The sequence below is a fragment of the Monodon monoceros genome, unplaced genomic scaffold (genome assembly GCF_005190385.1).
Source record: "Monodon monoceros isolate NGI ecotype Baffin Bay Population unplaced genomic scaffold, NGI_Narwhal_1 Super_Scaffold_12, whole genome shotgun sequence".
NCBI lineage: Eukaryota > Metazoa > Chordata > Mammalia > Artiodactyla > Monodontidae > Monodon > Monodon monoceros.
In genome coordinates this window covers 80,220,619-80,244,686 of record NW_021703768.1, presented here as the reverse complement: position 1 = coordinate 80,244,686, position 24,068 = coordinate 80,220,619, and the positions used below count along the sequence as shown (strand labels likewise).

At 33.1% G+C, this 24,068-nt stretch overlaps 1 protein-coding gene across 4 annotated transcripts in view; it reads left to right on the top strand.

Moving 5' to 3' along the window:
* Nucleotides 1-24,068, top strand: part of CHD1 (chromodomain helicase DNA binding protein 1) — a 75,714-nt gene that overhangs the window by 34,353 nt on the left and 17,293 nt on the right. For all 4 annotated transcript variants that reach the window (XM_029216173.1, XM_029216174.1, XM_029216175.1 and 1 more), the window contains 20 exons: nucleotides 968-1,095; nucleotides 1,778-1,994; nucleotides 2,663-2,752; nucleotides 3,625-3,815; nucleotides 4,534-4,722; nucleotides 6,033-6,195; nucleotides 7,053-7,205; nucleotides 8,891-8,962; nucleotides 9,418-9,567; nucleotides 12,108-12,256; nucleotides 12,623-12,719; nucleotides 12,839-12,934; nucleotides 14,641-14,817; nucleotides 17,328-17,488; nucleotides 18,777-18,818; nucleotides 19,512-19,642; nucleotides 20,555-20,693; nucleotides 20,922-21,072; nucleotides 22,392-22,514; nucleotides 23,514-23,642. In XM_029216173.1, coding sequence (XP_029072006.1) covers nucleotides 968-1,095; nucleotides 1,778-1,994; nucleotides 2,663-2,752; nucleotides 3,625-3,815; nucleotides 4,534-4,722; nucleotides 6,033-6,195; nucleotides 7,053-7,205; nucleotides 8,891-8,962; nucleotides 9,418-9,567; nucleotides 12,108-12,256; nucleotides 12,623-12,719; nucleotides 12,839-12,934; nucleotides 14,641-14,817; nucleotides 17,328-17,488; nucleotides 18,777-18,818; nucleotides 19,512-19,642; nucleotides 20,555-20,693; nucleotides 20,922-21,072; nucleotides 22,392-22,514; nucleotides 23,514-23,642 — 2,748 coding nt within the window. The remainder of the gene's footprint in view (nucleotides 1-967; nucleotides 1,096-1,777; nucleotides 1,995-2,662; nucleotides 2,753-3,624; nucleotides 3,816-4,533; nucleotides 4,723-6,032; nucleotides 6,196-7,052; nucleotides 7,206-8,890; nucleotides 8,963-9,417; nucleotides 9,568-12,107; nucleotides 12,257-12,622; nucleotides 12,720-12,838; nucleotides 12,935-14,640; nucleotides 14,818-17,327; nucleotides 17,489-18,776; nucleotides 18,819-19,511; nucleotides 19,643-20,554; nucleotides 20,694-20,921; nucleotides 21,073-22,391; nucleotides 22,515-23,513; nucleotides 23,643-24,068) is intronic.

Sequence of the window (24,068 nt, the reverse complement as noted above, 5' to 3'; positions counted from 1 at the left end):
AGGGAGATCAAAAAGGGAAAATTCCTTGGAAACTAGATGTATATGCTTGATTTAAAAGGTAGTGAAGGACTTCCCTGGTGGCGCAGTGGTTAAGAATCCGCCTGCCAATGCAGGGGACACAGGTTCGAGCCCTGGACCAGGAAGATCCCACATGCCACGGAGCAGCTAAGCCCATGCGCCACAACTACTGAGCCTGTGCTCTAGAGCTCGCGAGCCACAACTACTGAGCCCACCTGCCACAACTACTGAAGTCTGTGTGCCTAGAGCCCGCGCTCCACAACAAGAGAAGCCACCGCAATGAGAAGCCCGTGCACCGCAATGAAGAGTAGCCCCCGCTTGCCACAAGTAGAGAAAGCCCACACACAGCAATGAAGACCCAATGCAGCCATAAATAAATAAATTTATTTATTTATTAAAAAGTAGTGAATATTTTCCATGATGGTAGGAAAAGAGGGATGTCCCCATAAGAAAGTATCCAGGACTACCTTGCCTAATATAATATCTTTGTACTTAAAATTACTATTAGTAATAGTTTGGGGTCTGTACTACTAGAATTTGTTTTCTTATTACAAGATGGAATTAAATTCATAATGGTAATTTAGAAATCAGAAATCAAATGGGAAGTTAAACCAGTTTTATGGTTTATTTCTAGGTCAGTGCTGGAGCAATGGTTAAATGAATGAGTTTAATATAGCTTTTGCTTGTGAAACATGTGAGACCCAAGTATTTCAGTAAGAACTTATCTATCATTTTATTCACAAAAGAGAGCAAAATATTTTACTGTACATTGTTACAGTAATAGAAAACAGTCTTCTTTGACTGAATCCTCAGATATATTTTGAGTCATGGAATTTCTGGGCTTGAAATGAAATTTTAAAATTTATGGTAAAAGATAAAAGATCTTCATCTTTTAATATGATTTCTTATGTTTAAGAATTCTTCATATTAACATTTATTTCTACTAAAGGTTTTAAAACAAAGGCCAAGATTTGTAGCCCTGAAGAAGCAGCCATCCTATATTGGAGGACATGAGGGATTAGAATTAAGAGATTATCAACTGAATGGTTTAAATTGGCTTGCTCACTCTTGGTGCAAGTAAGTATATTTTGAATTGTCTATTGTAGAGGGTAAAAATTTTACAAATACAGGGTTTGGAAAAGATTTCTACCAACGTAAAGAATAAGACCCTTTGGTGTTTATATGCAGGTCTTTGAATTTCCAATTATATAAACAGTACTTATTACATATTAAGAAGAAAGAACCTTTTGATCGCTGCAGTATTTAAATAAGTTTTTATTGAAATTGAAATCAGAATATGTATACGTTCTGTTTCACAGTAGCCCTGGACTATTTCTCTTCCAGTTATTTTTAATATCCATTTAGGCCTCTATTTTTTTTTCCTCTCTCCCATGTCCCCTACTCTGTTCTTGGCAATAGAGGTGACTGAGGTGCAATTTTTTAAAAAAACTACCATAGCTGTAGTTTTATCTGGGCTCTACCACTTGTGATGGGTTGTGTTCTTGTCTACATATCTAATTATAGGTAATGCTGTTAATCTTTTAGCTGCTTCTGGTCTAAAATGATAAACTCTTCTCTTACACTATTATAATGGCCTTGACATTTATTATTTATAGTTAATATAAGTGGCATATTATACATAATACTCTCAGATTCATCTTATTTAACTTCATATAAACTTGTACATGGATTATGTAAAAAGGTTTCTTGTAAATTTGAATCTTTATTGCATACATGATTTTTGTTTTTAACTTTGTAGAGGAAATAGTTGCATACTCGCTGATGAAATGGGCCTTGGAAAAACAATACAGACGATCTCATTTCTGAACTATTTGTTTCATGAACACCAATTATATGGACCTTTTCTATTAGTAGTACCACTCTCCACTCTCACTTCCTGGCAAAGGGAGATTCAAACATGGGCTTCTCAAATGAATGCTGTGGTTTATTTAGGTGACATCAACAGCAGAAACATGGTAAGTTGTTTTGTCACAAATTTAGAAATTTAGACAAACTTGTCTTTGAGGACACATCTTGATTTGTCTTTATAAAGTCTTAAGTTTCTAGCATTAAGCTTGCCACACAGTAAGATTCAATACGTGTTTCATTGGCTTAATAAAAATTAATTTTTGGTTTAGTGTTACTTTATATATATTTTTTCCTGCCTTATTGAAAGTTTCAAATATACATGAAAGCCTACAGAAGAGTATAATAAATTACCATGTGCATAGGTCCAACTTCACAATTTTAACTCTTGCCAGTTTTGTTTCATCTGTACCTCTACGTGGTACTTTCCCCACAGTTATTGTGAAGCAAACCCAGACATAATATTTCATCCTCAAAAAAAAAAAAAATCACTTGTGTTTCGTCAAATGAGAACTTCCTTCAGTAAAAAGTGTATATTAAAAATGTGTCTTTTTTTATAGAAGGTTTTGATATGCTGGAGTATTTATATTTTATTTATGATAAGTAAGATCAATGTAGCTTGTTGGACTATATAAAGAATAGTTAAAATTATTTTATTACCTAAACATATAGACATAGTTTTTTGTGTATTTTGAATGGATTTTATTTTAGATATTCAAGTAACAGTATACTTTTTTTTACTGTTTGTCTTAAAATTGTCTTTGAAATTTCTTGATAGATAAGAACTCATGAATGGATGCATCCCCAGACCAAACGGTTAAAGTTTAATATACTGTTAACAACTTATGAAATCTTATTGAAGGATAAGGTGTGTATTATCTGTGTTTCTCTGTTTGGTATACATCAGTTTTTCCTTTACCATATGTTGTGGATAGGATGAGAAGATAACTTAAATCAAGGGTCAGCAAATTAAAGCCTGTGAGTCAAATCTGGCTTATCTGTTTATTTTTTTATGATCCTTGAAGTAAGAATGATTTTTACATTTTTAAAGTGTTGTAAAAACAAGCCAAAGAATATGAAACTAGTTTGTTGTAGTGTCTGTTGATTTGTGAAGTCTTTAAAGAGGAGGAAGATACTTAACAGGATTACGCTACCACTAGGTAAATGCTTTATACCTATTATTTAATTCTTCATAATTATTTTATAATATATTGCTGTCCCTATTGTGAAGAAAAGTCAGGTCTCAAGGAAGTTAATGAACTTGTCTAAGGTCATGCAACTATTAAGTAGCAGAATCAGGTTTGTTTTAAGTCGGAGACCCACATTTATATTATTGGAGATATACAATTCATAAAAATTATACAGTAAATTATAACTACACTTGGAGTAAGACACTGTTCCAAATTTATTTTCTCCAAATTAACATTAATAGAGGTTTCTACTGGGCTTAGGCTTAAAAATCTTCTGTAAAATTTTTAAATGATACTATAGTTTTATTTTCAATATGTAAGCTGGTAAAAAAAACTTTCATTTTATTATATTATACTTTGTTTTTCTAATGGCTCAATTAGTCATGGAAGGAACTTTATTTTGCATGTTGAGTTACTTGATTTGAAGATTTCAATAAATCTTAGAATAATACATAATTTTTATCTGAATATTAGATATAGGTTTGTTTTAAATTTGCCCATTTTAATGTTTCTCTCGAAATATTAACTATGTTTTTCTGTTCATTTTAAGGCATTCCTTGGAGGCCTAAATTGGGCATTTATAGGTGTAGATGAAGCACATCGATTAAAGAATGATGATTCTCTTCTGTATAAAACTTTAATAGATTTTAAGTCCAATCACCGTCTCCTTATCACTGGAACTCCTCTGCAAAACTCCCTCAAAGAGCTCTGGTCTTTGCTACATTTCATTATGCCAGAAAAGTAAGATAAATTGAGATACACAATGTTACTGTTAGTTTTGTATGCTAAGTTTAGCAGGAAAATAATTAGTGTAGGTAATAAGGTCAGAAGGAGGTTTTATTGTCCCAAACATTGGACCAGGGATTATTAAGAAGAATAGAAATGGAAATGGGATGGAATATTTCATGTTTGAAATAATACTTTAATTTTCCAATTTTGTAAATAAGCTTGAGCCACATATAATAAATTACAACAGTTGATTTTGCCTGGGTTCAAAATATACCTTGCTTAAAAAATGGAAATAGTATCATTCTTAGTACTTAACAGTAGCAGTAACAACAGTAACAAGGTGCTCTTAGAAAATTCCATTTTCTAAATGAGGGAAACCAGAATAAGTAAGGGTAAACAACTCGTCCAAGTTCACATACATATTTTCTTTGAATAGATTCAGAACTTTCTTTGAGAAATATTTTACTGATAATTACTCCCGTATTTGAAAATATTTCATCTGTATTTAACTCAAGGAAAGTCAAAAATTATTTATAAAACAACTCCTTATATTTTACCTCTATATAGATATACAGTAGATTTCTTGGAAAGATAGTTATTAGAAGTGATTAATTTTAGCTAATTTTTTTTTTCTAAAAATCTGTACTTTGTTTACATCTGACTATCCTGAAAAATCTCAAATGCAATTTGACTTCTTTTAGTGATTCTTCCATTTGCTTAAATTTTTAAGGTTTTCTTCCTGGGAAGATTTTGAAGAAGAACATGGCAAAGGCAGAGAATATGGTTATGCAAGCCTCCACAAGGAGCTTGAGCCATTTCTGTTACGCAGGGTTAAGAAAGATGTGGAAAAATCTCTTCCTGCCAAGGTTGAGCAGATTTTAAGAATGGAAATGAGTGCTTTACAGAAACAATACTACAAGTAAGCTGTAAACAGAGCACATGTTCTGAACATTTAATTGTATATAATCCCTGTCCTTGTCTCATCCAGGTGCCCTCCAGCCCCATTTGGGTCTTAGAGCAGTAACAATTCTTGAATTTTAGAATGGGTTTATTCATTGGAATATTGATTGAGGCAGAGATTTAATGGCATGTCCAAGATCATGGGTGACATAAGACTAAATAATTCATCTTATAACACATCATTAATTGTTTTTCTCTATTTCGTACTGTTACGTTATGGAGGGTTTCTTTTTAAGTGTTAGGATTGCCATGATACCAAGGCATTATTATGTAATTATGATGATTATATAATTGACAGAAGTAGAAGCCAGAAAAACAAACTTAGAACAAAATTTTAGGCCTCCCCTGCTTTTCGAAGAATGTTAATAATCATATTTTGTATAAATTATGTATGTTGGATCTATATAGTAACACTTCAAAGAATCAAAAAGAAATATGTGTCCTAATATCTGTTTAAACATTTAATTGCATAAAATGCACTGCTACATGCATTTGAATTCTCACAAACATATTTTATGACAAATCTGTGTCATCCACTTAAAAAATACATTTATTATATAAATGTCACATTTTTATTATGGAAAATTTCAAACATACGCAGAATAGGGTAATATATTAAACTCCATCACTCAGCTTGGTTTTCAGCTCATAGCCAGTCTTATTTTATCTCTAGCCACCCCCACTTCCCCTATTTTCTGTCATTTTGAGGCAAATCAGATATAATTGTTTCAAGTCCCTTCGAAGACTAACTTTGTAAAAAGGAAGAAAATAAAAGATATTAGTCAAGTTAGATCATGGTGAGAGGAAATGTTATGTATAATTTGCAGTAATAAAGTAATCACTTACCATTTTTCTCTAAGTCGCATGTGTATTGTGTAACTGTAATTTAGAGAAGGCAGTGGGGCTAAACCAGATATCCTCATGACGTATTAGGTACCCAGTGTAATTTGTAGGAAGGTTAAGATAGATAATACAGTTGACCATTTTAAAAATAAATTTTTGGTGTAAGGGATTAATATACTATATTCACTATGTTATGTTAAGCCTTTACTTTGTGTAGTTAATGGTTCGGATAACAAATTATGTGTTCTCATGAGTCTTATGAATGAGGTTCAGTAGTCTTGTGAACAGAGTTTGGTCCATTGTGTATGCAGTTGAACTTCTTAATGGTGCAGTTTTGCTTTGGTACTTAATTGATTTTTTATGGTTTTAGAATTCATCCTGATAATTGTTCTGCTACATCATTTTCATAATCATTTTTCTAAACAGATGGATATTAACTAGGAATTACAAAGCCCTCAGCAAAGGTTCCAAGGGCAGTACCTCAGGCTTTTTGAATATTATGATGGAGCTAAAGAAATGTTGTAACCATTGCTACCTCATTAAACCACCAGATAATAATGAATTCTATAATAAACAGGAGGCCTTACAAGTAAGAATTTTAAAATTTTATAACTTTGTGGTAAAGCAAAATTCTAGAAAGGTTTATTTCAGTTTTAACTGAAAATGGCACAGTGCTTTAATATATTGGCTAGAAGTTCTCTTTGGTTAATGGTATATTTAAATAATGGTGCTGCTTATTTTTTAGTCTTTATAAAAAGATTTTAAAATTATAATTTATCCATTTAATCATTTTGATCATTTTTCTAAAAACAGATCTCTCTAACCGTGGGCTGTCGCACTTTATCCAGCAAAAACCCCTTAGTGTATTTTTCATTGTGGAAAAAATTCACTAATAGTGATTGTGCTGAATTCGTGACATGGCAAATGGTAGTCTTAAGAAGGGCATCTGGACCTTAGATCTTACCTTTCCTATCACTTCCGGAAGACAAATGAAGAGTGTGAAGAAGGCACAATTGTCATCCAGCCATAGTAGTGCTTTGAAGTGCTATCAGTGACTTATATATATGAATTAGAATACATTTTCGCACTCTTTCAAGACCTTTGATTACTTAGTTGTTGCTTCTTTCAGTGTATTGTTTTTCAGCTAAGAATTTTGGAGAAATGGTGTAATAACTGGCAAATAGAGTGAAACACTGCTTTTGTTTTTTTGCCTCCAGAAAATACAGCAAAAACCTAGGTGCTAAATGGCAAGGAAGATTTAGCTTAAGTCATAGAGCAAATTGATAAAGCTTCTAGAAAATTTCAAAAACTGAAATAAACTATTTCCAACATTATGAAAATTTTAAATCTCAATTTAAAATAAAGAAACAGGTGTGGGGCATTTATTTAATTTGATATAGTTCTTTTAACGCGTCATAACAGTTGTAATTTATTGTTTCCTTATAGCACTTAATCCGTAGTAGCGGAAAATTAATTCTTCTTGACAAACTGTTAATTCGCCTAAGAGAGCGAGGCAATAGAGTTCTTATTTTTTCTCAAATGGTGCGGATGTTAGATATACTTGCAGAATATTTGAAGTATCGTCAATTCCCCTTTCAAGTAAGCATTTCATTTTGCCTTTTTGGTTGATTTAAATTTCATCTAATTCCTGGGCGTGTTCTACAAAATTACCTTTGAAATTCTTTTGTAAATGAAGAATAGATTTTATATAAATCATACTCTGTTTAAGAAAATAGATCTGTTAAAAAAAGTTTTGTCTTTCTTTTTTTTTTTCTTCTTGACCTTATAGCAAAGCAGTCTTTCTTTTAAGTTTGTATTCCTCTCCTGTGTTCAAATTCTAAGGGGCAGCCTTATGTATTAGGCTTTAGTCTTAGGAAGGATAAGAGAGAGCAGTTCTTGTGAATGTTGCCAGGACTGTTGCAGATTCTGAAGATTATGAGCTCATAGTTATTCTAATGCATAGTTTGCTGAGTAAAACTTACATGACTTTAGAAAATATACCAAAGACCAAAATGGGCTTATATTCCGTCTATTCAATATTTATTTTGAAATTCATTCAATATAATTACAGCTAATATGAATGAGTATTTAATATTAGAGTCAGTCTTAGCACTTTACTTTAGTCCTTAGAGCAATTTTATGAACAGTACCTGGAACATAGTGAACACATAGCATATACAGCTAATAAATGATGTATATTTAGTACAGGCAGTAAAACAGAAGTAGAATTATAATGATGAACCTCAATACACATAATCCCTGCTCTGTTGGAGCTTACAATCTGGTGTGGGAGATAGCCATTAAGTAGGTAATTACAAATGTAATGTTACAACTCTGGTAAGTGCTATGAAGAGCAGGTGTTGGGTGATATAAACTTGATTGAGATACATGTAGTCATTTAGGGGAAAAAGTAGAAAGAATGAAAGGTTTTACTAATTGTAATTTTTAGTGAAAAAGAAACATAATACTTTAAAAACTTTTTTGATTTTGGACATTCTTGTTTAGGTAATATTTAGTAAACACTCAATATGTCAGACACTGTGCTAAGTGTTTTACTATGTTCTCTAAATGAATCCTCTGTATGAAGGAAATACACTACTTCCTATGTCCATTTAATGAGAAGGAAACTTACAAGGAGAAAAAGGCAAATTACTTGCCCAAGGCACCCATGAATACTCAGTATACTCAAATGTGGGCTATTCATCTAGAGCCATGGTGCCCCAAATCAGTGATTCTCATACTTTAAAACAGAGGGCTTTTGTTGGATCCCTCTCTCACAGTTTTTGATTCAGTAGGTCTGAAATGGGTCTCAGTAATTTGCATTTCTAAGTTCTCAGGCGACGTCAGTGTGTTGGTCCATAACCACACTGGACTGTTTTTTGAACTGTGGGCTGTAACCCATTAATGGATCTGGGAATCAGTTTAATGGGTTGTACCAACTTTTTTTTTTTTTTAATCATAAAATAGTGAGGGTATATCACAGTACATTGTGTCATGAAACTTGCTTTGGGCATATAGCTGTATACTTCATTCACATGTAAAATGTATTCTTACGGTGGGTCTCAGGTAAAATGACAGCCAGTGCTATTAGCGAAAGTAGTTCCAGTGGTTAAGAGCACAGATTCTGGAGACAGAATTCCTGGGTGTTGCTTTCCTACCTATAAGTACCTTCTAGTGTTAGCAAAAGCGATGCTGCATTTTCATACTTAATTTCATAATTGATTTTAATTCCTTTTTAAAGTTTTGATTCTGTTACAATGCAGTATTTTAATGTTTTATTCCAGAGATTAGATGGATCAATAAAAGGAGAGCTGAGGAAACAAGCTCTAGATCATTTTAATGCTGAAGGATCAGAGGTATGAATGCTTTCAAAATTGTAAATAAATTGTTTTAGTCATTATTTTAGTCATACATAACTTGTAGTTTTTTATTGGTGGTAGCCAGTTTCGATTTGCAAGTGAGCTTTTTAAATCAGTATTCTATGTTAAATCTGAGGAATTTTACCCTTTCGTATCAATACTATTACAATATAGGACAGTTAGATTTGCTTCAAAATAAATTAGCCCACTTTGATTTAGAATTCTTTTTGAATTGTTTATTATTCCCATATATATATTTGTATTTTGGAGTCTTGTTGATTGGTTTTGCTAGATGTTTATATATTTTATTAGTAATTTTTAAAACTACCTTTCAGTTTTATTGGTAAAATACTTTTTAAATTCAGAAATTCAATTGTAAAATTCTCACATTGATTATTCACAGTCCCAGTTTAGAAAAATTTAAAATTGTGCCTATTTGTAATTCCTTACAGGATTTCTGCTTTTTGCTTTCCACAAGAGCTGGAGGTTTAGGAATTAACTTAGCTTCAGCTGACACTGTTGTTATATTTGATTCTGATTGGAATCCACAAAATGATCTTCAGGCACAGGCTAGAGCTCATCGAATTGGGCAAAAGAAACAGGTATTTTTTTATTCTCCTTATTTTACTCTTCTATTTTTATTTTTTTAAAGTTTTTTAAAAATAAATTTATTTTATTTATTTACTTTTGGCTGTGTTGGGTCTTCGTTGCTGCACACAGGCTTTCTCTAGTTGTGGCAAGCGGGGGCTACACTTCATTGCGGTGTGCGGGCTTCTCATTGCGGTGGCTTCTCTTGCTGCGGAGCACAGGCTCTAGGCGCACGGGCTTCAGTAGTTGTGGCTCGCAGGCTCTAGAGCACAGGCTCGGTAGTTGTGATGCACGGTCTTAGTTGCTCCGTGGCATGTGGGATCTTCCCGGACCAGCGATTGAACCCGTTTCCCCTGCGGTGGCAGGTGGATTCTAGCACCATCAGGGAAGCCCTATTTTACTCTTTTAGAATCTTTTTTATGATCAGTGTTTAGAAGTGATTTTGGTTTATCCTTCTGGTAAGATTGTTGGAACAGTCATATTGCTATTGAACAGATAGGGTACTGAGGAACTCAAATTTACCAGAATCACCTGGAAATTCTGACAGAACTGAGAAGACTGTGCCTAAATAAGATCATGCACTCTCTTTTGATCATAATTCAGTTTACAGCTATAGAATACAATGTTCTTCATTCAGTATATAAACTTTAAAATGTCTTCATATACTTATTTTAACTATTGAAAGAGTTTTGCTTAGTACCTTGCTTCCTTTTTGTTAGGCTGTGCTTTATCCATGTGCTCACAAGATTCTCCATGCAAAAAAGCCATTCTCATAAGTTTTGTACAACTGTCTGGCACAGTTGTAATAGCCCTTGAGAAAAACCATCTCTCATCCTTTTGATGTCTTGGTCCTTGTACTTTTAATTCATTTACCTCCATCTACAATAGTGTTCTCAGACTTCTTCAAAGTAGGAGATATGAGCAAGTAGCACAAAAAGGCACGTTTTATTTACTTTTAAACATTCATATTTTCTACTGAAAAATAAATCCATAATATAAAAGGAAAAAAATGTTTTACTCATATAATTCTTATAAGAGAGAGGGAAACTTGAAGTAGGGATAACAACATGCCAAGACAAATTGTAGACTGTCAAAGATGAGAAAGTGAGGAAATAGGGTATTCTCACAGGTGAGCTGGGCCTAATGTATATGTGAAAAGACAGCATATTCCTATATTATGAATGAGATGGAGAAAAGTGATTAATTGCACTGAACAGATACCTCCTATATTGAAATCCTCAACACATGGCTAGACTAAACATTCCACTTATACTACTTAAAGACCTTGGCTACCACATTTTCTAATACAGGATAGAAAATAGAGGATACATATTAGGAAAAGAACCAGTAAGACAAGATACTATAGAAAGCTGTGTGGTAGAACTCTGGGATGAATACCTAAATAAGATCACAAAATAATGCAATACAGATTTCTTAACCATTGTGTTAACAAAAATTTTTAAACATAGGTATATATATGAAATATATTTTTATTATTAATGAGATAAATTCTTTACTATTTCATTATTGGTGACATATAAGATTCCTGTGCTTCATGTACTTGCTATTTTAGTAGTAGTTGGTTCTAAATCTGATCAAAGGAGTCTAAGATCTCCTTTTAAATATTTGCATGCAGCAACTACAAACTGAGTAGTTGTAGGTTACTAATACAGATGAGTTTTATTGGTGACCCAATACTATAAATATTTAGAAATAACTTTTGATAAAAATGCAAATAATACAATATCCAGTTATCTACTGATTTATACAGTAGTGCCAATCCTGAAAAAATTAGTGTGTATTGTAACTTTGTAAAAACGCTTCATGTTTATATTAAAATAGTTATAATTTAGATTCATGATAATTTAGAACGGTTTTTAAAAATCATTTGGAAGACTCAAAAGGCACAGGATAATTTTTCATTGAGCTAAAATGTCCAGTTTAATGAAGAATGCCTGGTATCCCAGGTCCCTGTGCTCTAAATGCTGGTAAGCCCACCTAATCACTGAAAACTAAAAATGTTTCCATAAATTTTCAAAATATCCCTATATGGTGGTATTGTTTGATATAGAACCACTGACTTTGAGAAGTAGGGCAGAATTACTACACATCAATTTTTGTCTCTTTTGGAAAACAACTTTTTTTTTAATGGCAGGGCTTAATCATTAACTTGGCAAGTGATTTGTGGGATTTTGGATTATTGGAATGATGAAACAATCAGAATTAAGGGAACTGGTATAAGGTTGTCATAAGTTTATTACCATTCCCCCTCCTTCCCAGCTAAAAGATAATTTAAAAATTACTGTCATTCCTTTAAAAAAAGAAAATGAAGCAAATAAAGTCTATTAACCAAAATGTAAGAAGGAAGGACATACTCTCAGTCTTTAAACTGAAGAAACTTAGTTTTATATTTTTTAATTTTCATATTGCTTTTGACCAGTGAAAATTTCGTGTCAGATGAACATCAGCCTGTGTACCAATATTTGGGCATTTAACATTAGCAAAACGAGTCCTTTTTACTGCACTTTAAGTTTCATCGTGTGTATCTTTACAGGTGAACATTTATCGTCTAGTTACAAAGGGATCAGTTGAAGAGGATATTCTTGAAAGGGCCAAAAAGAAGATGGTTTTAGATCATCTTGTGATTCAAAGAATGGACACAACTGGGAAGACAGTATTACACACGGGTTCTGCTCCCTCAAGGTAGTTACTTTACTTAAAAAAAAAGTCCTTTTAGAATCATACTATACTCATTTTTCTGAAATGTTACATAGTGTAAACAGGTCATTGAAGTACTATATTTAGTGTTATTTTTTAAAGCACTGAGCTAATTTCTAGTCAATGGCATACATTCAGTACGTGGTTTCACCACTCTAGTTTTGTAATCTTGGGGGAAAACCCTAAGCTTTAAGTTCTTTAGTTTTAAAATAAGTATACTAGTAATGCTTCACTTATCTATGTCATATTAACTGTTGTAAAGGTGACTATGTCAATAACTCATAGAAGTGCTATGTAAATGTTAAATTTGTGACTGTTAGTGTTAAGTATTTTTGTTTGTCCTGATTTTAGTTCTACTCCTTTCAATAAAGAAGAGTTATCAGCCATTTTAAAGTTTGGTGCTGAGGAACTTTTTAAGGAGCCCGAGGGAGAAGAACAAGAGCCCCAGGTAAAACAAACAAAAACAAACTTGTCTCAAAGTGTGTCATTTTTTAAGCTATAAATGTAAAGTATATTTATTTTAAAACATAAAGCATATTTAAAATAAAGATTTCTTTCTTATTTTAGGAAATGGATATAGATGAAATCTTGAAGAGGGCTGAAACTCATGAAAATGAACCAGGACCTTTAACTGTAGGAGATGAATTACTTTCTCAGTTCAAGGTAGTTTTCTTTTTTAATTTTTCTTTATAATTATATAAATTGATAAGGGATGATTTTTTTTGTCATTTAGTGTTTTATTCATCTTTTCTTTCTTTAAGCAGGATCAGCATGATAATCTAAAAAATGTTAAAAACATCTTTGTCTTAAAATTTGCTATGGTGTATAAAAATTTTTCTTTCTTATTCTGACAAACCAGTAGTGACCTGATTTGAAAGGGACCAAATCATTTATGAACAGTTACGTTTTCATGACTGAAGACTTTAGCTAATCTTTATTGGAGCAGTTTTTGACATCAGATTAGTTTAAGCATTATCACAACTAAGAAAACTCAAGTTTTCAAGTTTGACTCAAATCAGTCAGACAAAGTAAGCAAAGTAAGCAGTAACACTGACAAATACCCCTGGTTAGGTGAGGGCTAAAAGGTTGCAAGGAGTCCTAAAGTCAACCAGCCTCATAAAGTGTGTGCCAGTTGTTTAGCATAAAGAAGCAGCTTCCTCTATATCCTAGCCATTTCCTACAACCTGAGGTTTTTAAGGGTCAATTAATGTCATTCATTCATTTCACACATATTTATTGTGCACCTGCAATGTGCCACACACAGACACAGCAGTGAATAGAAACTTTTGCAATTTTAATGGATCACCCTGCCTGCAATGCAGAGGATCATTCTGGCTGCGGTGCAGAGGATTTACTGTAGTGGGCAAGAATTGAAGCAGGAAGAAAAGTTAGAAGACTATTTCAGTAATCCTGGTGAGAGGTAAAGTTTTCTGGAACCGGCACTCACTCTGGGTATTGTCTAATGAGCTTTTGTTTTTTTAAACACTGTTATAGTATTTGCTTGTAATTTGACTAATTGGCAATTTGAAAGTCACTGATACGTTAACTTGAATAAATACAGATTATGTTTATACCAGTGAGTTGCTACTCATACACAGCTGGCTTTAAGGCTGTCATCAACATTTAGATAGCATACATGAGAGAATAAGCACTATATTTTCAGCCCCATTCCTTGTATAGCATGAGCATAGTTTTCTTGTCTTTTCAGTTATCTGTAAGCTTTAATGTACTAGTATTGGCAGTTAGCTTTAATGAGTGCTTTCTGTGTACCAGACTCTGCACAGTTCTTTAAATGCATTATCTTACTTAATCCTCACAAAAGTTAGTGAGCTCTTACTAGCCCCCTATTTTGAGAGTTGAATAAACTAGGGCTTAGGGAACCTAAATAAATTTATCTGTGGTCTCAGAGCTCCTTGTGTCTTGTCGTTAGCTCTTTAGGTACTTCGTTTATGATCATAAAAATAAGAATTTCGGGTTGTTCTATAGCACTTTGTAGTTAATGGACTGGTGTGGTAATTTCTGCAGAAGGTGATTTAGCATATTATTCTATAAATTACTTTGTTGTTACTCTGTTAACTTCCTCTAATTCTGTTATTAGTAATAGTTTTGTTGATAAGCAAGGCAAAAGAGAATCATTCCTGGAAGAGAAATCTTAGAAGTCATTTGGTTTGATCTACTTTGACCTCATGAAGAAATAAACTTAGCAGTCATATTTGGTTTAACCCATAGTTATATTCATTATCCTGAGGCTATTTAAGTTATATTATCTTATTCTGGTGTACCTCTTCCTTCCCGCTAAAAAAGAAAAATATAATTTAATGATGAGTTCTTCTTTAATCTTATTCTGCTAAAATTCTGGAATTTATCAGGTTGCCAACTTTTCAAATATGGATGAGGATGACATTGAGTTGGAACCTGAAAGAAATTCAAAGAATTGGGAAGAAATCATTCCTGAAGATCAAAGAAGACGATTAGAAGAGGAAGAAAGACAAAAGGAACTTGAAGAAATTTATATGCTCCCCAGAATGAGAAACTGTGCAAAACAGGTGACTTTTTAATTTAAAAGATATTTCTGTATTGTAAGAGTATTTACATCTGGACTGTCTTTTTTGTTTAGAGAAATATTGATTCTTAGCTTTTTTTTTTTTTCCTAGTAATGATTTCATCTGATTTAATAATGCCTGTCTCATAAAGTGAGTTGGAAAGTGTTCCCTCCTCTTCTATTTTTGGGAAGAGTTTGTGCAGGATAGGTTATTATTTTCTCGTTAAGTGTTAGGCAGCGTTAGGGAAACCGTCTAGGCCTTTAAGTGTCTAAAGGTGTAAGCTTGGATCATTAAATCAAGACTTTCCTTTTCTAATATTAGCATTTAATGCTGCAAGTTTCCCACTAAGCACTGCCTTTTCTGAATCTCCTAAATTCTGATTTTTGTTGTGTTCTCATTTTCATTTATTTCAAAATATTTTCCGATATCTTCTGTGACTTCCTGTGTGACCCATAGGGTTTTTTTAGAAGTGTGTTGTTTAATTTTCAAATATTTGGGAGATTTGTCAAGTATCTTTGCTATTGATTTCTAGTTTAATTCTTTTATGGTCAGAGAGCATACCTTGTGTGATTTGAATTTTTAGAAATTTGTTGGTATTTATTTTATGGCCTAAATGAACAAAATGGTAGATTTTTAAATAATGGTAGCAGCGCCATGCCAAGCTATATTGGGTCCTGTGGCAAAAGGAAAAACTTTAATGTTAGAACTCTTTGCGTTAACTTCTGTTTTTAGACTACTGTTGCATTACAAGATTGTTTGTCCTGATTACTGAATTTTTTGGTATCCCCTTAAATTTTGAGTCTGAGGGAAATGAGGAACCCACCCTACCCTAATCCTTGCCCTGCTAGTTTTTTGTTTTCTTTTCCTACAACCATATTAGGTCTTCTTCTGTGTCCTCGGTTCAGTAGGTGAGAAGGGTCTGGCCAGGCTTTCTGCCTGTCCCCTCAAAGGTGACTACTCTCTTTCTCTAGGCCTTCACTGTGAAGGAAAGTTTCTGTAATCTCCAGCCCTGTTTCCAGTCTGTCTCATGAGCAGCTGGTGGAGGTTTGTGGAGAAGCACCTGAGAGTGGGTACAGGTTCTCCCTGTGTCTTTGGTTCCCAGGGATCCTCTGCTCTCATGGTAGCTCACACTCAGTCTTTAGCAAATGTTAGCTGACTTTCCTCTTTCCTGCTTGAATCGTACTTGATGTCTGCCATTCATGCTCTTCACAAGTGAGCCAGTGTCCAAGTTCCATCTCTTCTTATAATCTGCTTTATTTCCTTATATTTTAGACTACTAGATTGCCTTGTGATTTTGATGTATGTAATAAAAGTTATGATTTTGTAGATTAGATTTGTTGTTAGGGCAGGAGCAGCCTACCGACTTTTATTACATCCCAGGCAGAAATGGAGGCCAGTAATTTGTGTTTGGCCTGAGAGTAATTGTTTGTGTAGTTTCTTGTTTGTGTTTATTTCTGCAAACCCCTTAGTGGTTTCTTTTTATAGTGCAAGGGAAGCACAGCATTATATTAGATCTAGTGAAAGGATGGGAGAAGGTTAGAACAAATAAGAACTAAATACCATCATTGACTTTCAATTAGCTTTCAGCATATTAGGGATTCAGAATATGTACTGAGGCTTTGGAAGAACTCCAAAGACTTGCAGGAAGAATGTCTGTCCACTCAGAGATATCATAGTAATAATATTATTATAGTATATAGTATACATAATTCTAGTATTTTTTTTAATACATATCATTTGCCAGGTTTAATTGGAGTCATTAATTTGGGACTTGCTTTCTTCCTTTTGACAGTGTATAATGAATGTTAGTCATTCTACAAAATTTTTAATGGCTTCTCAGCTTTCTATTGTGTAGATTATTTGTCTGATCTTTTTTTTGATGAACGTTTAGATTGTTTGCAATTTTTTTTTTATATGGTAAAAATGACTTGGCCAGTGTTCCTTTACATTTCTGATATCAAGAAAAATGCCTAGTAGGGATGTTGCTGGGTCAGCAGAATGATAAATTTTAAGACATTTGATACAATATTGCCAAACTGCCCTCTGTCCCAGTTTAAATACACACCAGAGGTGTTTGACTGTTATTCTATACCAGTACCAGTATTGGCTATTATTGCTTAGTTAGTATTGGTCAAGTTGATGGATTAAAGAAAGAATTACATTTCATTGTAACTTTAATTCACATTTTAAGAAATATACCAATGAGGTTGTATAATTCTGTGTTTATGTTATTTGATTAATTGCTTTTTAATAACCTTTCATATATTTTTACAAAAGGACAATGGATATTTTCCTGCTGATTTATGAGAATGTTTTAAGTGTTAAGGCTCTTAATAACTCTTTGTCATTAATGTGCTATATTTTTTCTGTTTTGTTTGCTTTTTAATTTTGTTTATAGAATATTTTTGATACATATTTGTTAATTTTGTCAATCTTTTATAATGTTTTCTTTGCCCTTAACATAGAAGCCTGCTTTACCTAAACTTGGGCAAAATTTTATTTTCAAATTCCAGATTAGTTTCAATGGAAGTGAAGGGAGGCGCAGTAGAAGTAGGAGATACTCTGGATCTGATAGTGATTCAGTCTCAGAACGGAAAAGGCCAAAGAAACGTGGAAGACCACGAACTATCCCTCGGGAAAATATTAAAGGATTTAGTGATGCAGAAATTCGGCGGTAAGATGACATAAGACCATTTTTACTTCAACTTGCTTTTAGTAGGGGGTGAAATTAAAACAAATTCCATAAATTTTAAAGATTAAGATGAAAGTTTTAGAGGAGGCAAATATATGATAATTGTGTAGGGATTGGGTGGTTCTGCTTTTGGTTGTTCTTTATAACTATGGGTAAAAAATGAGTTTGGCATTAATCTTTGCTGTGTTATTTATTGGTACTCTATTTAGACTGCTAAATTATTTTGGTTTTATTAATGTGGTTCAGAATAATAGCCCTTTTGAATAATGAATGTATATTTCAGTACATTAGATTATTTATTAAAAATTCTGACTGTATTTATGACTCCCAACATTACTCTTTACATGGGAGTAATTTAGTTCCATATTTTTCTAGTTTTTTACACGGAGGTGATTGGTTTTTTGAAACTCACCATGTTAAAAGTGTTTCTGATATGTTCAAATAGGAGTTGAGGTAAGATTGGCCAGGCAGGATAAATTGTAGTTTTCTTTCAAAATATGTTTGTTCATATATACAGATTTATTTAAGGGGAATGGGATAGCAGCTTACTTTGTTTATGTAATATTTTTGCATATGAAATTTGTGAAAGGTTGTTCGTTGTTGTATTTTGAGAGTTTGTTGTTTCTTTCAAGCCGTTGTAACTCTTTTCTTTTAAATCATAGACCTGACTGATAAAGTTCTTCCTCATTTTTTTCTACCAGAAAACTAAATATATTGTTAGATTTTGTTTAGGGTACTTTTATGACCACCTGATTTGTTGGACTTTCTGTCTCTAGTTGAAGAGGCATTTCAACTTCTACTTTTCCTGGATATTTTCCCTCATCCATCAACCACTTGGGTAGCTTTGTTCTTAAGTAATATTTATTTTTCCATTGTTGGTATAATACCATACATCTGAATTAAAGCTATATTCAGTAAACTTTTATCTACACTTGAAATGTGAGGAGGTGTAATGTGATTGATAATTCTGGAGACACTTCCTCTGGTAGAGCCTTGAACCTTTTTTGTCTTGTGAAAAAAATAATTTCTGAAATAAAATTTAGCTTCTGTTTTATTTATATTGGTTTCTAAACATCATCCTGGGTGTTAAAAAATATATCTTGTCTTACTTGGTTTATCTTAATGTTTTGATTCTAGCATAGTTTATTCATTTTTGTTAGTAACAGTGCCTTGAACTTTTACACTAACAAGTATTATTTCTATATATTTATATCTATTTTTTAACGAATAGTGAAGCCCACATTTAAATCAAACAATTATTTTCTGTTAGGTTTATCAAGAGTTACAAGAAATTTGGTGGCCCTCTGGAAAGGTAAATACATCTGTCATTCTCAATAGAATTATAGAATGTATCACATGCTGTCAGCTTTATTTATACTATTGTTAAATTTGCTGTAAAAGGTTTTTATAAAGTTAACCTGTAGAAAGCAAATTTCGGATAGATTTTTGAAAGCTTTTTGTACTATCCTTAATCCTTTCTAGTGTCTAAAGTTTTATCTACAAATGAAGTTTTCTATAAAATACATGGCCTGTAAAACATTTGCATTTTTATAATTGTAAGCTACTTTTCAAATGCTTTTTCTTACCTTTTCATCACAAGCTTATAAAATAGCAGATTCATCTGTAGAGAAGCTAAGTTGCTAACCTAGCCTCTGACTTAAAGACCAATTTTGTTTAATGGTTATTCTCAATAACCGCTATAACCACTATCTTAATTATAGAGTGGCAGAGACTAAAATTGGTTTAATTCTGTTTTTCTCCCCAAAACTCCATCTTAAAATAGAAATATTTTCTGTTTTATTTTGAGATGACTTGCATGAAGTTACAATGAAATACTTACATAATTATTTTAGATGATGAAAAAGATGTTTTGAACATTTATTATTCATATTTTCTCAGTGTATAGTAATTAAAAAATTATAGAACTTTACTCTTATAATATCTGTCTTAAATGGCTCCATTTTATTCTGCATATTTACCTGAAAATTGTATTATTTTATTATAGATTAGATGCAATTGCTCGAGATGCTGAATTAGTTGATAAGTCAGAGACAGACCTCAGACGACTAGGAGAATTGGTACATAATGGTTGCATTAAAGCTTTAAAGGACAATTCTTCAGGAACAGAACGAACAGGTAATACTAAAATGAAAGTGATTTAAAGAGAGGTAAATGGAAGTTTCAAAATATGCTTTTATTGAGTTAGTTAGGTATTATATCTTAAGTTACCTATTCATTAGTCTTAAAAGATGCTTTATAAAACAAAGCAAGGCCATTTCTGGTTAAGAGAAAATGGGCAGCAGAATTGTATTATTGAAGGCAGTAGAATCCATCTGCCTGGTATATTTTCTGGCTGGGAGGTAACATCAGGAATTATTGTTAGTTGTACTATATTTTTAGTATAGATGAGATATTATAAGTATACACATGTGATAATGGTTTTAGCATAGTTACTTTCTACTTATTTTGTAATTCATCTATCTAAATAAAAATAGATAAGATTCAGTAATTATATGTACTGAAAAAAATCATACTGGAACTCTTATTTAGAAAGGCTGACATATTAATAGATTGATGTATCTTATGCATTTGCTAAAGTACATGAAATGCTTTTTGTGAATCTTCATGTGCTATATTATAATCAGTAGTATGTACTGAAAAATCTCGAGTGAAATTTAGGGTTTGCCAGCAAGCCTCCCCTTAACACAAATAAGTAATACTTTAAAATATAGGTAGGGGCTTCCCTGGTGGTACAGTGGTTGAGAGTCCGCCTGCCGATGCAGGGCACACGGATTCGTGCCCCGGTCCGGGAAGATCCCACATGCTGTGGAGCGGCTAGGCCCATGAGCCATGGCCACTGAGCCTGCGCTCCGCAACGGGAGAGGCCACAACAGTGAGAGGCCCGTGTACCGCAAAAAATAAATAAATAAATAAATAAAATAAAATATAGGTAAATAGTACTTATTTATATAAGTAATAACATATTTTGCTTTGCGTTTCGTAGTATATATTTTATACTTTTTAATATTCTTTTCCAAATAAATTAAGGTGGTAGACTTGGAAAAGTAAAGGGTCCAACATTCCGAATATCAGGAGTACAAGTGAATGCCAAGCTAGTCATCTCCCATGAAGAAGAATTAATACCGTTGCACAAATCCATTCCTTCAGACCCAGAAGAAAGAAAGCAGTGAGTTGTTTACTTTTACCATTGTAAAATATTTGTTGTTATTCAATAATTTGGATATGAATGTATGTTAAAAATGTTTTTTATGCCATTGGCCAATTTGAATAAAATGTTTTTAAAAATAAAATAAAGCATAGTATTTAGAAGTTGTAATGACTCATATATGGTTTTCAAAATTAATTTTTAATAAGGCAGTTATAACTTGACAGTGGCTGTTAACTTTAATGATAGGTATATCATCCCATGCCACACGAAGGCAGCTCATTTTGATATAGACTGGGGCAAAGAAGATGATTCCAATTTGTTAATTGGTATCTACGAATATGGATATGGAAGCTGGGAAATGATTAAAATGGATCCTGACCTCAGTCTGACACACAAGGTACTTAAATATTTCTTGATTCTGTTGACCACTGATGTTAAATTGAATTTTTTGCTTTCAAATTATGTTAGAAATAAGCTCAACTGGGAGTCAAGAAACCATGGCTCTAGTTAGCTGTGTGACCTTGGCTTCTTTGGAATCTGGTTTTCATGAAGGGATTGAATTTAAATGATCTCTAGATTCTGCTTTACCTCTGAAATTACATTTTTGTTATTAAGGCATAGGTATATTTTTCTTCATAGTATCAGGTTAAAAGTAAACCTGTCATTCAGTCATTATGTTATTCAAAAGCAAAAAAGGATTGTTTTTTATGTGTGTGTGTTTATATATTTTTTTAAAATAACAGTGTTTAGGAGTTTTGGTGATTTGATGCCACCACACTAGTTATTATAATCATTTCTTTGCCTAGAATGGAAAACATTGGAAGCATTGCCCTATGCTTATCATTTATCTTTTTATATTCTACTTCTTCATGGACAAGTGGGAACCTTCAGATATTTGTCATTTGCTACTGTGAAACAAAATTAGTTTATGTTTTCATTGTAAGAGTTTCCTCACAGTACATGCTTTGGGTCATCTTCTACATGAACGATACTTTTTTTTTTAATTAATTTTTTATTTTTGGCTGTGTTGGGTCTTCGTTGCTGCGCGCAGGTTTTCTCTAGTTGCGGCGAGCGGGGGCTACTCTTCATTGTGGTGCGTGGGCTTCTCATTGTGGTGGCTTCTCTTGTTGCGGAGCACGGGTTCTAGGCACACAGGCTTCAGTAGTTGTGGTACGCAGGCTCAATAGTTGCGGTGCACGAGCTTAGTTGCTCCGCAGCATGTGGGATCTTCCTGGACCAGGGATCAAAACCTATGTCCCCTGCACTGGCAGGCGGATTTTTAACGACTGCGCTACCCTGGAAGTCCTGATAGATGATACTTTATATTCTAGGAATTTTTGTATACTTTATACTTAAAATATACTGTTGAGAAGGAAGGAAATCTAAGAATACTATGATGTTTAATAACACTGAATGCCAATACACCATTATATATTTGAAAGAAATTTCTAACCTCATACTGTGTAGTCTCATTTTGAATAGAGGGATATTTTTCTCATGTATTTAGAATTCATTCCCAGATAAATTGAATCTTTGTGGCATAGCTATAAAAAATGTATTTTGCATTTTAAGCTGTTTATTCCTACAGATTTTAAGAGTTGTAACTTGTTAGTGAATTATACATAGTTTTTAAATGAGCAACCCTTTTTTAAACAATGATTATTATTTCTCATGTTATTTATTAAAGACAAGATGAAAAAATTAATTGCTTTTCAGATTCTTCCAGATGATCCTGATAAAAAACCACAAGCAAAACAGTTACAGACACGTGCGGACTACCTCATCAAATTACTTAGTAAAGATCTTGCAAGAAAAGAAGCTCAGAGGCTTTCTGGTGCAGTAAGTTAACATATGCTTAAGAGCAGTTTACTTTTGAATAAGATAAATCTAGTTTTCTGATCACCCTAGACACCCGTGGTTAGCATGGGCTCATCAGTATGTTTATCTGTAATTTAGCTATATTGAATATGGTAATATTTTGATCTCAGCATTCGTGTTAAAACTCTAGTGAGTCCTATCTTTCAGAATGGGATCTGTTTTTTCCTAGTATTTAGAAAGAGAGTGGGAGCAACTTTTGGAGTGGAGTGGAGTGCTTTTTGAGAGGACAGGCTTCCATTATTGTTTCATTTGGAGACATAGGGCAGCTTAAGGAATAGCATTAAAGATCACCAAGCTTATTTATGAGGGCATTTCACGAAAGAAGGAAAAAGACACTAAAACAGAGGTGATTGGAAACTAAAGCAACCCTTGAAAGTTTACCTGTGACCACAGTGTCAATAACTACCTGTGTACTATTAAAAATAATTTCTGGGCTTCCCTGGTGGCGCAGTGGTTGAGAGTCCGCCTGCCAATGCAGGGAACACGGGTTCGTGCCCCCGTCCGGGAAGATCCCACATGCCGCAGAGTGGCTAGGCCCGTGAGCCATGGCCGCTGAGCCTGCACGTCCGGAGCCTGTGCTCCGCAACGGGAGAGGCCACAACAGTGAGAGGCCTGCGTACCGCAAAACAAACAAACAAAAAATTTCTAAGGCTATCTCTGGTGACATTGGATTTAGTTGAAGATAATAATAATTTAGGAAGGTGAACAACCCTCCTATTTCTTTCTTTTTTTTTAAGAAATAATTACAGTTGGTTAGCATTTATTCACATTAATTTGTACTTGATTCATTAAGTTATATCACTTTTGTTGATAATAACTTCCTAAGATTGGTGTAGTTTAGTGCCAGCAGATTAAGGATTGGGTTGGAGTGTGTGTTCTTTAGCTTTATAGATGTGGTATTTAAGATTTTTTTTTAATGGAATCTGTGGGGTTGGTTAGAATAAAAATAATTATTTTTAGGGAGGTTCAAAAAGGAGGAAAGTAAGAGCTAAGAAGAATAAAGCAATGAAGTCTATAAAAATGAAAGAGGAAATAAAGAGCGATTCTTCTCCCCTGCCCTCAGAAAAGTCTGATGAAGATGATGATAAGGTAAGAATGTGTTTTAGAAAAGCAACCTGTTATATAGAAAGGGAACATGGCATATTTTTAGTATGCTTTACATTTGAAGTTTGAAGTAAGGCTTGAAATTTTACTTTTAGATACTGAAGTTCTTTTTTATAGTTTGCTATGTAGTCTCATTTACAGAACAGAATTTCTACCCATCCAATAGAATATTATATTTCACTACAGGGATAGAGCAAAGGTCCTTCCTTTTCAAACATTTGCCATTTGAAGACATTCTGTCTCCTTTAATTTTGTTATGAATTTTGAATGGGATTGGCTTACCTTAATTTTTATAGGAAGGTAAATATTGCATGTATCATTACTAATGGGATTCTGAGTTACTTCTCTCAGAATCCACATACATGCAATCCGTAGTCATGCAAAGAAAAGAAATTAGTCTTTGTCAAGATT